Raw genomic sequence first — 13,491 nt, forward strand, 5'->3', positions numbered from 1 at the left:
TGGCTTTGGCTTTTGGCCCCAAAAGCCAAAAGCCCAACCAAAGGGGCTGTTTTTGGAGGGTGCTTTTTCAGAAGCAGCTGTTTTTCTGTAGTTCATTTTTGAAAGCTGGGTTGATCCTGCTTTTGGCTTTTGGCTTTCTGCTTTTCGAAATTGGTGGAATAAAAAGCTCTTCCATAGTTGTTTCAAGAGAGATAAAGATAAAAGGTATATTTTATACTTGTTTAACCAAACAGCTTTCAGCTTTTCTACAGCTCACAGCCCACAGCAGCTTTTCCACAGCTCACAGCCTACAGCAGCTTTTTCCCACAGCCACAGCTCAACCAAACAGGGCCTTAGATCAGATGAAGTGCCACGGGAACGGGGAGGCCCATACGGCCCACACGGCCCAGCAGCGCCAGCGATCCACCGGCTCGGCTCCTGGGCTCTCGGCGAGCTCGCACGCGACGCGACCGCCGCAGCGATCCCGCCGGTCGTCCCGTCCCCCTCACGAGTAGCTTCGGCGCCGGCGTCCTCTACTGCCTCCGCTCCGCAGCTTCTCCCTCAGACCTCGGCAAGTCTCACTGATCCCCCGTGGCTCCGGCCATGGAAGCCGGCGGAGGCGGCGGCCAGCTCTTCTCTGTGGACCCCCTGGAGCGCCAGGCCGCGCGGGGCCACGGCGTCGTGACCTCCATGGCCGCCGGCAGCGACGTCATCGTCCTCGGCACCTCCCGGGGCTGGCTCGTCCGCCACGACTTCTCCTTGGAGGACGCCCACGGTAAAGTCTCCCCCGCCCCTCGCTGCCTCCCCTCCCCTTCCCCTTTCCGCATCCCGGCATCGCCTCACCTCCCCGCCCCGCGCCTGCAGATCTCGACCTCGGGAGCGGCCGCTCCGGCGACCACTCGGTGCACCGGGTGTTCCTGGACCCCGGCGGCAAGCACTGCGTCGCCACGGTGGTCCACCCGGGCGGCGCCGAGACGTACTACCACCACGCGAGGTGGCCGCGCCCCAAGCCCCTCCCCCGCCTCCGGGGCCTCCTCGTCAATGCCGTCGCCTGGAACCGCCAGTCCATCACGGAAGGTGATCCCCGAACCCCTCCTGCGGATTCTACCATCTTCTATTGGGTTCGTTCATTCATTCATCGTTGATCGGCTGATTTTGGTGCCGCAGCATCGACCAAGGAGGTGATCCTGGGCACTGAGAGCGGCCAGATATTCGAGATGGCCGTGGATGAGGCTGACAAGAGGGAGAAGTACGTGAAGCCGCTCTTCGAGCTCACTGAGCAAAGGGAGGGCATCAAGGACCTGCAGGTTTCGGATACTGTCAATCGCTGCTGCTAAATAGATTCTTCTGTTTTCACTGGAGTGGGTTTGATTGCGCAATTGGTTGTGCAGATGGAGACTGCTGTGGTTGGAAATTCTACAAGATACTATGTCATGGCTGTCACTCCGACACGGCTTTACTCTTTTACTGGCATTGGTTCACTAGAAGTAAGTATAATTCTCATGCATTTTGATCGATATGTTGAGGGATTATCCTGATTAAATTAGTTGGGGAGGCGAGTTTGCTAGCTTGAGACTTTGATGTCATTGTTAGTGTCAGTGCTTATGTTTTGACTTTGAATGCTTTATTTTTTGGAGAGCAACACCACACACTATACATTTTCTTTAAAAGGGTTTCCATTGTATTTTATATTGAAATTTGTGATGTCTTTAATAACAACTGTACTGCACAGACTGTTTTTGCTAGTTATTCCGATCGTGCCATACACTTCATGGAGCTCCCAGGAGAAATACCTAATAGGTAACCAATGTGATTTCTACAGTGCTCAAGAGTAGGCAGCTGCATTTATACACAGTAGTTTTGTGTGTTTCTAACATGTGTCCATTGGATGCCACCCAGTGAACTACATTTCTTTATCAAACAAAGAAGGGCTAAACACTTTGGATGGCTTTCTGGATCTGGAATTTATCGTGGTGAACTGAATTTTGGGGCACAACACAGGTGAACCACTGAATTAGCCTTGTACTCTAGTACATTGGTTCTCCTTAGTTGGCTAAGCCTTGGCTTGGCTCATTAGGCATGCAATCTACCCCTGCATTCCCAAATGCATGTATTCTTTTGGGAATACATGGTCAGACTATTGAACTTTGACTACTAATGTGTAATAGTACCTTGCTTGCCATGTGCAAAGTGATATATGTAGATTGCACATTGTTGAAACCTCGACACCTGTTATTAGCTTTGTACACTGATACTGTGATATGAATTAATTATCATCAGCTTCTATTTGGAGCAGGAGCACACCATATAAGATGGTCCCTGTTTGATGTTTTGGTATTCTAGACTTTAAAGATGCAGCAACTTTGGACTTCATAACCGAATGTTGCTACTTGAGCTTCTCTTTAGTAGTAGAGCTGTAGCTTACATTGAATAACATGTCTCTTTCCAAAAAAGAAGCTCTGTCACTCGCCTGGTTGCTAAAGAATCTGAGTTGGTCGATGGAACTGCTTACACGTATTTTAACAATAAACCTCATCTCAAGAAGCCATGCCAAATTAAGTCTCAGACAGTTTGGAGATTTTCCTCCCATTAGGTCACCATATCTTTGTAGTGCTATTTTTTGAGCTTGACTTTCATGGTGTAGTACTCCATCCTACCTCTGCATCTGATGAAAGGAAACACAATATATTTTTCTGGATTTTCTTCACTATGTTTTTTCTGACTCAATTTTGTTTTCCAGCTCTACTAGTGGAGATGAGAACTTTGTGGAGAATAAGGGTTTTTTTGACTATTCAAAATTGGGGGATTCCGGAATTAAACCAAGGTCATTTGCTTTGTCTGAGTTCCATTTTCTGCTTCTGATTGGGGACAAGATTAAGGTATAAGTTTCTCAAAAGTTTATCTTTACACCATTTCCCTGTAAGTTGTTTTGTTTTCTCATACTATTTTTTTTCCTTTCCCACTATGGTGTGTATTTCTTTACAAAGCCAACGCATAACCTGAAATTTTTAGGTAGTGAACAGAATAAGTCAGCAGATGGTGGAAGAACTTGTAGTTGATGATACACCTGACATTTCAAGAGGAATAATTGGCCTCTGTAGTGATCCATCTACAGGACTTTTCTATGCATATGATGAAAGTTCTATATTCCAGGTTTGGGATTTTTGGGTTCTTGCTTTGAGTCATGTAATCAATGCTTCTAGATTTGCGTTGCTAATGCTATCAATTATTTAGGTTTCCACTTCAGATGAGGGTCGTGACATGTGGCAAGTTTACTTGGATATGAATCATTATGCTGCTGCTTTATCCCATTGCCGTAACCCTTACCAGCGTGACCAAGTCTACCTAGTTCAGGTATTGTTCATATATCTTGACGCAGCGTCCAACTTTATGTAATTTGCATAAGAATCCCACATGCTCATTTTTGCTTCTATGTTCCCCTTCTGTATGGTGATAAGCTGGAGTTTCTATTTCGTTCTTAAGATGATCATTGGTTAATGACTTCAGTTCTATATAAATCTTTGTTTTGCAGGCTGATGCTGCATTTGCTGCAAAAGAGTATTACATAGCAGCATCCTTCTATGCAAAGGTGATACTTTACTGTTATTTGTGCCCTGTGGTAACATTTATTGTATTTATGTTGTTTTTTTCGCATTGAGACTGCAAATTATATCATGTGCCCTGTGGTAACACTTTGCTTGGTTATAGATAAATTACATCCTGTCGTTTGAGGAGATCAGCCTGAAATTTATATCAATAGGTGAGCAGGTAATTGTACTCAAAACTCTCTGATGCAGTTATATATTGCATGTGAAAGTGCTATGTTTCTTATCATTTGTGAAAGTGCTATGTTTCTCTGTACCCTTATCAGTCAATTGTGTGTTATCATAACTCATAAATTGCTATAGTTCTGTGAGATCAACTTCTGTTGATTTAATTCATTTTACGTATCCCTTATCACGACGCATAAGATTTTGTGTTGCTATTTCCGAGGTTAATAATGAGAAATACAATTACATTAAGGTCATGTATTTTACTTAAAGGAAGCTTCCTTTGATGATTTGACACACTTCTGCTCAAGCTGTGCACTACGTATGTTTTTATGGGCACCTTGGATTGTTTTTTTTTTCTCAAGCACGCAGTAAGGAAGAAAAGAGAGTACATAGAGTACAAGGGAAGAAGAGTCCCCAAACAAAACACATTCTAACACAGAAACATATAGCCCAGTGGAGGGCTGGACTCAATCACCCTAAATTCATGAGGGGAGGACGGGAGGAGGGGAGGGCGGAGGGGAGCGAGAGACGCGAGAGAGAGAGCAGAGGGAGAAGGGAGAGGAGAGCGGTTGGGCGACAGGGGCACGAGGGGGGGGGCGGGCGGAGCGGGGGTCGGACCACGAGTAGAGCAAGCGGGCGATGTGGGGGTGGGCAGCGTGGGCGAGTTGCGGGTCCGTCCGTCCGGACGAACGCCGTATAAGGAGCATTTCCGTTGAGGAGATGTTTATTTTGGGATATTCAGAGATGGAGTTCTTGCTTGCACCGGTTCTACTGCACCCATGGGGCTAGAGGTCCTTTGAGTTCCATTAGTGAATGATGAATACTCTTGCGTACTAGCCTGCTATTTGTGATGGTTCGCATATTGATCTGCTTTGAATACGTTAATCTTTGGCTTGAGTTAACTTGGTAGAGCCTTTTAGCTGTGTGCCATTACAAAAGTTGGTAATTATTTATAAGCCATTAAAAAAAGTTGAGTTCTCACAAGTGCCACTACTATGAACTCTTTTGTCTCCACACCACTTTCGTTAGATTTTTCTAAGACATTTAATCATATCAAATCATATCATTTTTGTACGGAATTAAATGAAGATATTTTTATACAAAGTTATAGATATTATCGAGATTTACAACTTTCTAGTTTTGAGTTTTTCATTTAAGGTTATTAAGATGCTCAAAAAAGAATTAATTTTATATTCAGACTTGAGGGTATTTTTGACTTTTCACACCCGCGGCCGTTAGAGCCAAATCTAACGGAAGTGGTGTGAAGGACAAAAGAGGTCAAAGCAATGGCACAGAACTCAATTTTTAGTGGCATGTGTGTAATTACCAATTTTATAATGGCACATAGGTAAAAGCCTTAATTTGGAACTATGCCTGCATAATTAATATTTGGTATAACAAATGATAGTTTTGACGCAATGTGCAGGCCACCTTGCTAGTTGTACTTAAACTTCACGTCCATTTCCTTCGGAAAATAAGGCAGCAGTTCCTGCCGACAGCAAAAGCTGGTTCATGACTGCACTTCTAGTCACCAAGGAATCAGCCTCGGGTTGGCCGTATCGTATCGATCGTGGATTATTTACTGCTGGCTGGTTTGGTGTGAGAGAAAAACACTGTTTCTGGTTGGAAATTTACGATCGTTTACGAGCAAGCGAACAGGCTGAATGTTGATGGCATGCCATCAGGTATTCAGGTCTTAGTCGAGGAGGGTGGTATCGACGTGAAGCCCATCAACGCTCACCTGCCGTCGGCAACCTCCATCCATTGTTTGTGTTCGCAGTTAACAAGTCACAAATAATCACTATTCTTTTCTCTCTTTTCTTTTTGTCATGGATACTTTCTTCATCAAGCTGCTGCTCGTGATCTAGTAGTAGTCTGTAAAAGTAAAACCAAACAGGTGCTCTTCTTCTAGTCATGGCGTCATCAGTTTCCTCGACACAAGTAACCTTTTTTCTTCTTCTTCTTCTTTCACCACTATCACATGGCTGTAAGTTGGAACTAGTACCACCAAGTGTACTGTCTTCTCTTGGCAATCCCATTTGCACTTCAGTTTAGCATTTTCACATGTCCTTTGATGGAGCCCTCAGGTCCAGGATATTGGATCCTACATGGTGGAACACTAACCGTGCTGCTGCTCCACGAATAGATTACTCATCATGAGGTCATCGCTGCCTGGAGATTCGAGAAGAAGCATAGAAGAATCTCATCTCATTAATTGCCGGCTTACAACCGATGTTGACTTCAGAATTCTGTGATTTGCTTAATATAAAACTGCGGAACTGTCGGTCCGCAACCTTCAGCCTCCACTGGACCATCTGATGCATAATCGAACGGTTCCTGGTTCATCAAAACATATTCACAAGTGCAGTTGTCGGTAGTCAGCCACTTCTCACCTGCAGTCAAAATCCTCTTTCCAGTAAGTCTGCAAGTGCAAGTAAATGCCACATTGTCATCCTTGTTGGTTGATTGATTCCGTGGCTCAAATTTTAAAAACAAAATAGGCTACTATTTCAATATGCATTGGCATATGAGTAGCATGGAGAGTCACCTCACCTCAAAGGCTCAGCTATATCCCCTCCTTACCAGTGACCTCCAAGCACAAGAAAACTCTGCAAAGCCCTTCCATTCCCAACCCAGGAAAGCCAAGAAAGAAGCTGTAGCTTCACCCCCAGCTCATTCACATTTCTGCAGCAAACAAGGCCAAGATACTGCAAGCAGAGGACTTGAAGGAGTAATTTACAGTAATAATAAACAAGAGTAAGTGCACCCTTAACACAGGTAGGAGATGGATGGGAGCAAGTACAGATCAAAGGGCTATGCAATGGCCAATGCCGGCAGGAAGCTCCCGTACGTTTTCCTGCTGCTGGTGGCCCTCGCAGCCGGCGTGCTGAGCATCGTCGTCCTGCAGAGGTGAGGGAGCAGCGCGTCTTTGCTGGGCGTCTCCAGGAACGTGACCGGCAGCTTGTCTCCGTTCGGATCCTTCTCCAGGTATGGTCATGGTCATGGATCACCCATCCCTTCTACTTCCAGTTACATGTACTAGTCATTTTCCTCAGTCTAGTTTGTTTCAAGAAACAAAGCAGCAAACCAGATTTCCAGAAGAGAGCGTAGCTTTTTTTTTAAAAAAAAAAGAAAGAAAGAAAGAAAGAAGAAGAGAGCGTAGCAGATCAGAAGCTGATATTAGTTGTTACTGTCTGCATGTTGGTACCACAAAGTGACACAATTCAATGTATTTGTACAACACTGACGTACTGTTAAGAATTAGTACTTCAGGATTTGCTTACCTCTAAAGGGTTTTATAAAAGGACAACCACTAGATAGTCAGTTTGATCTCAAAATTTTGGATATATCAGAAAAATTAATGAGAGAGATAACAACATGTCATTTGTAAGAAAAAAAAGGAAAAGAAAATCTGGCCATTTTTCCAGTTTTTAACTAGGTTTTTGGAGTTATTACTTACAAATATAGTTCCAAAACCAAAGAATCTCATATTTTTACCCAAAGATTTGCTGCAGTGAAGCTAGATTACGCTTGTTTGTAGGCATTTTATATAGTACGGACATCTGTAACTAACAGGCAAAGAACTTCGATTTCATAGCTACCCTGTTACATGCGCTACAGAACCTTTCTCTCTAGCAGATACAGAATATGAGGAAAATTCAAGAAAAATCTAACTAACTGAATGTTGCTGCTTCATCATTCCCAGAAAGAGAAGGCAATTAACAAAGAGATGAAGAGGAAGGTGGAAGAAATGAAAGCAACAACATCTTCACTTAGAACTCAGAAGATAGACCAGAAAACCAAACTCAAGGGACTGGAAACCACAGTTGCAAATCTTAAGAAGACTCAAAAAGATCTGGAAGCAGCTCTCGCAGAAAAAAGATAACCGCATCAATCTAATGGAAGAGGCAGCCACAAATCTCAAGAAGGCTAGAAAACAACTGGAGGCAGCTCTCACGGAGAAAGACAGACACATCAAACACATGGAAGAGAAGACCAAAAATGCTACCAACACTCAAAAAGAGTTGGAAGCAGCTCTCTCGGAGAAAAACAGCCGCATCAGACAAATGGAAGAGAAAGCCACAGGTTCAAACCCTGACCAGATGGCAGCTCTGATGGAAATCCTGCAACGGAAGGAGGCTGAACTCGAAGAGATCAAGACTAGATTCCAAGATTTCAAGAAACCAGACAAAGCCGAGGTGAGCACTCCTATGCAAATGAACAATGCAAGTGCAACACCAGACGTCGTGCTAGTCACAAAGGCTACAAACTCAAGCAGTGTGGCTATTCCCATCAAGTCTGAAGAAAAGAGATCTGCCAATTCCACAGCAGTAGGAAATGCCAAACCTGAAGAAAAGAGATCTGCCAATTCCACAGCAGTAGGAATTGCCAAACCTGAAGAAAAGAAACCTGCCAATACCACAGTAGCAGAAAGTAAGCGCCCAATACATAGATCTTTAGAAGAAAAGCCGGTGAAGTCCACACCTAGTGTGGAAGATGATGGCATACAAGGAAACTTAAATGATTTTGATGACGATATATATTTTGATGATATTTATGGAGAAAGCCGTTCAAAAAAATCTGGATCCTCTCGGAGGAACAAGGAGTTTCCAAGCAACAAAATGGATAAAATTGGACAGCCTGAGAACTCCCTAGATCAGGACAGTGACAGGGTCCGATATAATAGGCTGCTGGAGAAGGAATCTACTAAAGTTGCCAACAAAACCAAGAAGAACAACGCCCAGGGTACCTTGGAGAAAATCTCCAAAGATAACTCAATTGGTGCCGGCCATACTGCATCCAAAAAGGCAGTGGAAGGGATGACCGGTGCTGCTGGTGTGAAGCCGAACATTAAGATACCGGTAAACAGTGATGAAGCAAAGCAGCAAAACAGCAAGCAGAAAAGGAAAAGGTCTAAGTCCAAAAACAAGAAGATGGCCGATATTGCAGTTGCTAATGTTGGTGGTCCATTCGCTAAACAAAGGACACCTTCCTCTTGGATTGTTGGATAATGGATAAGAAGAGCAATCCTTTGGTATGTTCAAACACAATGGACAGAATGAAAGCAGAATTCATCGCGTACAGAACCTGAAGGCGGGTAGCAGCTCAGAAGATAGAGGCGTCGACTTTAGGTTATAGCAGCAGATGACTTCATTTCTACAATACTATGAATTGTTTTGTTCTGCAAAAGCAATTTTGAATTTAGTTCTTTACAAATTTTTGCAACAGTGTTCCATTTTCTCTTCTCAACATTGTAAACTCATACTGAAGTGCTGAACACTACAGTACTGTGAAATGCAACAGCATAGTGAGTCCTGCAACAGTGGAATGCTGTGTTCCTGCAAGCAAGTATTAGTGAGTCCATGACCCAGCCTCACACCCACACAAAACAACATGGTACCTCAAAACTACAGAAGATACAGAGATACTGGTATTAGTGGTATGGTAGGTGCATTCAGAATTTCAGACTAGACCAGATCAGCACAGCTCAAGTGAATTAGGGCTAGATCCAACTGGCAAATGCCGTAGGAACTGGGAAGCCGAAGAAGAGAGCGTTCCACTCCAAGCAAAATCAGGAACGAAACCTGCATGAAAATGAGCATTCGGGCCGCCCGGCACAGCACGGCCTAGGCCCGTGCCAGGCACGGCCCGGTATGGCCTGCCGTGCCACCGGGCCGTGCCGCCCCAGTCCACCGTGCCTGCCTGACGGCCCAGGCATGGCACGTGGGCCGTTTTTCGAGCCGTGCCAGCCCGAAAAGCACGGGCCCAAAATCTCACCGGGCCAGCCCGCAGCCCGCTATCTCAAAAACACCAGGTTCAATTCAGTTTTGAAAGTTCACAAGTTACTAGTATACCAGATTATACAAGTCACAAGTTACAATTACTTCACAGATCACAAGTCAAGTTAACAAACTAACTTACAAGTGACTAGTATACCAGATTCAATCATTCAATACATATTTGAAGTATACAAGTCACTTTACAAGTCAAAAGTACTTCACAGATCACAATATCACGTGCTTCACAAATCACAGGAAGATGAAAGCCAAGATGATTAAATTTTGAGTTGTTTATGCAATGCCACCTCATTAAAAATCTTTCTAGGTAAAACTCACACCTCATAAGAAACCCTAGAAAGGAAAAAAGAGTATGGCCAGCTCATTTTAGAATTAAAAGGTTCAAAGTTATTACAAACCATAGTCTTAGTCTCAAATGTCTCAATGACTAACACTCTCACTCACTGACTCACACAGTCTCACTCAAACTCAGCAGAGCACTCAACCAGCATTAGAACCAGCACCAGCAGCAGCTTCGTCTCATTAAGCCATAGGTTCTTGAAGTAGTTTTCTAACTCCTTGTCCTCCATAGTATGCTGTCCTCTATCTTGGCCTAACTCCGATGCAGACCAACCTCTCCACTGTCTCTGAGCCCAATCATCGTCGCTGCTCCTTAATGATCCTGCCAGTAAGACTAAAGCAAGACTCCGAAGAAGTAGTTGAGATATGAACTGACATAATATCTTTGGCCAAGGTAGAGAGAACTGGATATGTTAGTTTATACTCATGCCACCAATTGAGGATATCAAAGTCATCATCATAGGCCATAACATTGTCACTGTCAAGGTAAACAGTGAGCTCAGGAAAGACCCGGAGCCACAGTGGTAGATGAACCATCACTTGAAGGACTAGAAGAAACTGATCCTCCAAATTTTTTCCCATGTCTGCTTCCTCTTACCTATCAGTCCAGATGAATGTGTGGTCCTAGCTGCACCAAACTTAGATTCATACTTGTCCTACAGTTTATGCAACTCAGATTTGACCTCAGCAAAATAGGCAGTGTAACTCATATTGTTACACTGAGCAAGCAATTCAAGAACATTTTGCAAACCTCTCATCTTAGCCCTAGGGTCCAGAACAAATGCAAATGAATATAACAGTGGTATATACTTCTAGTACTTGAGAAATTTAGCCTTCATCGGCACAACAACAGCAATGAGATTATTATCATGTTCATAGTCACGCAGATGGCCAGCAATCTCAAGTATGTGATGCAGTGTCAAAGGACTAGTGAGGTAATAAACACCAGAAAGTACAACAGTTGAATCATAGAACAATTCAAGGAACTCCAATATCTTTTCAACAATGTACCAATATTGTTTATTCAATAGTGGATAGCCACAGTGAGTATTTATAAACACAGAAAATACAGATCTATATGGCATAAGATGCTTTAGCATAAGATAGGTTGAGTTCCATCTAACATCCATATCTGTAGTAAATTTACGAGGCCACATACCCTTAGCATTGCAGTAGTTTTTGAATTGTGCAATGCGCTAGTTAGATGAATTTAGAAAGTTAATTGCAGTTCTAAAGTCCTCTGTATAAGGTTGAAGCATTTTCAAACCAGATTTTAACAATCAAATTAATTATATGGCAAGCACAGCGCTGATGCACAACATGATATATCTTTTTAGTAGGATCTATTGGATCAACATCAAAACCTAAGTAACCATCAAGCATAGGTGTCAAACTAAGCATAACAGTTGTATTAGCAGATGCATTATCAAGGCTGTAACACATCTGGTGTTATGATCTTGCTGAGTGCTTAGATTAAGGCCTAAAAGAAATTAACAAAACAAGTTCCGGGTGTTAAAATTTTTAAAACTCCCAAGAAAGGATAATTAAATTGTAGGTCCCATTTTTATGAGAAGAGAAGCGAACTGTGAGTTAGTTCAATTAATGTGTAAATGTGCTGATGAAATTCTAATAAGAAAAATAGGATAAGTTGTTTTAGATGTTCGGCATGAAAAACGATTTCTGTAAATGAAAATGTGACATAGCTTATAATTAGAAAGTGCCATTTTTGAAGAATTATAATGTGCAAAATACTTAAATAGTGCTTTAATATTTTGTTCCCACGAGTTAGTATGAAGTATAGACTAGGTCATGACATGTTGTCTAGTTGAAATTGACGAAGTTCCGACCTTTTTTAAAAATTCAATCAAAGGTGTTAATGGTTGTTTAGTTCAAGCGGGACTCTCGTCATTTCTAAGTCTATAATGGTGATAGACAATGCCATTTTGGCATTTGATTTCCAACAAAAATGGTTAAGCACTACATCCATGTTCTTGCACCATTGGTTGCTTCTAACTTAGCACTTGGGCAAGGTGTAGGTCGTAGTTGAGTTGGATGTCAACTTGAACTCTTAAAAATTGCCCAACTTCGATCAGAACTCACTAGAACCTTGTCACCGGTAATCTGCTCATGAACCAATGCTCAAGCGACATGATCACCTTGGCATCCTCCTCTCTCCCTCTCTAGTCACTCTTTAGTCTCGACGATTGCTTCGCTGGATAGCCGGTGGTGTGGACTTTAGGTTCGTGTAGTTGGTTGAGCCTTAGTCGAGCTTTTAAGCGGTTGTTGGTATGCTTTAAATAGCATGCACGACACCGTTTTCCGTCTTTCGGCTTGTGTTTGCGGTCACCATGCGCACGTGCTTCGCTGGCGCCGGGCTCGGCCCTTGGCTGGCCGTGGCCTCTCCCTAAGGGCCAGCGCGTGTGCTACTTTCGTGTGCCGGCCGAAACCACAGCGTGTCTCTTGCCGCGCCGAACCGCTGTGCCGCGCGCAAGGTTGGGCCAGTGTCGTGGTGGCCACCGCCTAGTCAACATAGCACTTCTTCCGTCGCTCAAATGACCTACTCGCCGAGCCGCTGCCTGCCCCCGTTGGCACATCGAGTTAATGCTCTGATCGTGGTGCCGCAGCACTTCCCGCGCATCATTTGTTCATCGGCCCCGCGCGACCACTGTGCCACTGCTGCCGTCGCATCATTTGGACTCGTTGCGCGCCTGGACTCACAGCTCACGTACCTCAGCCCACCAGAGCTCGATTCGTCGCACCCGTAGCTCCTTCATAAAGTGGCTTAGCTATGCCACCCACCCCGAGCCTTGGCGGGGCACTGTCGACCGCCAATTTGGCGATTTCCTCACCGCCGGTCGCTGTCGCCGCCACGGCCATAGCAGTAGGGGTGGGGTTGAGTTTTCACGTGGTAGAGTCTAATTCAATACCCCTACTAGACTCCCCAATCCAGGCTATAGTTTGTGCTCACCTAGCTTGAACCTCTACCGTGGCCGTTCGGCCGGTGGCGCGGCCGTCTCCTCCACGGAGCTTGGCTAGCCCTCCTGCACCTCCCTCTACCTCAACCATCGACACGGCTAGCACCAGGATAAGCCGTGGATGCTCTCACGCCATCTCGACCACTCTATCATCGCCTAGGCGTGCCGGAACAATCGCGTCACCACATATTTCGGCCCAATGTCGAGGATAGGATACGACAGTGCATCGTTGAGTTCCTTCTTGCTTTGTACCATCGCCCATTGGTTCGTAGATACCCGTCGGCCCGCTTAGCACATCGAGTAAGCCCTTGGGTGGCCGGTGTGGCCGCGCGGTGCCAGCCTGTGCCGCTCCGGCGAGCACGGTGGCATCAGGGATCGCCCTGTTGTAAAGAGGGGTTAGTTGAGGGGCTGAAGTGTAAAGTTGTGATAGTGGAAATAGTGTGCGTAGGGGTCGCATTTTTATTCAAGAGTTTGGGGATCTTTCGGCAAGATTGCATCGCGCGCGGGCCTCTCGGCCTTGGGCCGTCGTTGGGCCATCACGCCGCGCGCACAGTCGCCCCACGCGGGCCATAGTGGGGCTGCTGGGCCGAATCAGTCACCACCGGCCCTTCGTCTTTTTCTAATTTA

At 44.7% G+C, this 13,491-nt stretch overlaps 1 protein-coding gene and 1 pseudogene across 1 annotated transcript; both read left to right on the forward strand.

Moving 5' to 3' along the window:
* The first annotated feature begins 383 nt into the window (after positions 1-383).
* On the forward strand, positions 384-4,168 carry LOC136501269 (vacuolar sorting protein 18-like). The gene is made up of 12 exons (XM_066496768.1): positions 384-754; positions 844-1,056; positions 1,147-1,286; positions 1,371-1,466; positions 1,712-1,779; positions 1,879-1,980; positions 2,720-2,858; positions 2,992-3,132; positions 3,214-3,333; positions 3,512-3,568; positions 3,688-3,747; positions 4,122-4,168. The coding sequence occupies exons 1-12, from the start codon at positions 583-585 to the stop codon at positions 4,122-4,124; spliced, it is 1,311 nt and encodes a 436-aa protein (XP_066352865.1). The 5' UTR covers positions 384-582; the 3' UTR covers positions 4,125-4,168.
* Positions 4,169-6,537: 2,369 nt separating this feature from the next.
* LOC136501268 (uncharacterized) lies at positions 6,538-9,001 on the forward strand (annotated as a pseudogene).
* Positions 9,002-13,491: the final 4,490 nt, after the last annotated feature.

The sequence above is a fragment of the Miscanthus floridulus genome, chromosome 13, assembly GCF_019320115.1.
Source record: "Miscanthus floridulus cultivar M001 chromosome 13, ASM1932011v1, whole genome shotgun sequence".
Taxonomy (NCBI): domain Eukaryota; kingdom Viridiplantae; phylum Streptophyta; class Magnoliopsida; order Poales; family Poaceae; genus Miscanthus; species Miscanthus floridulus.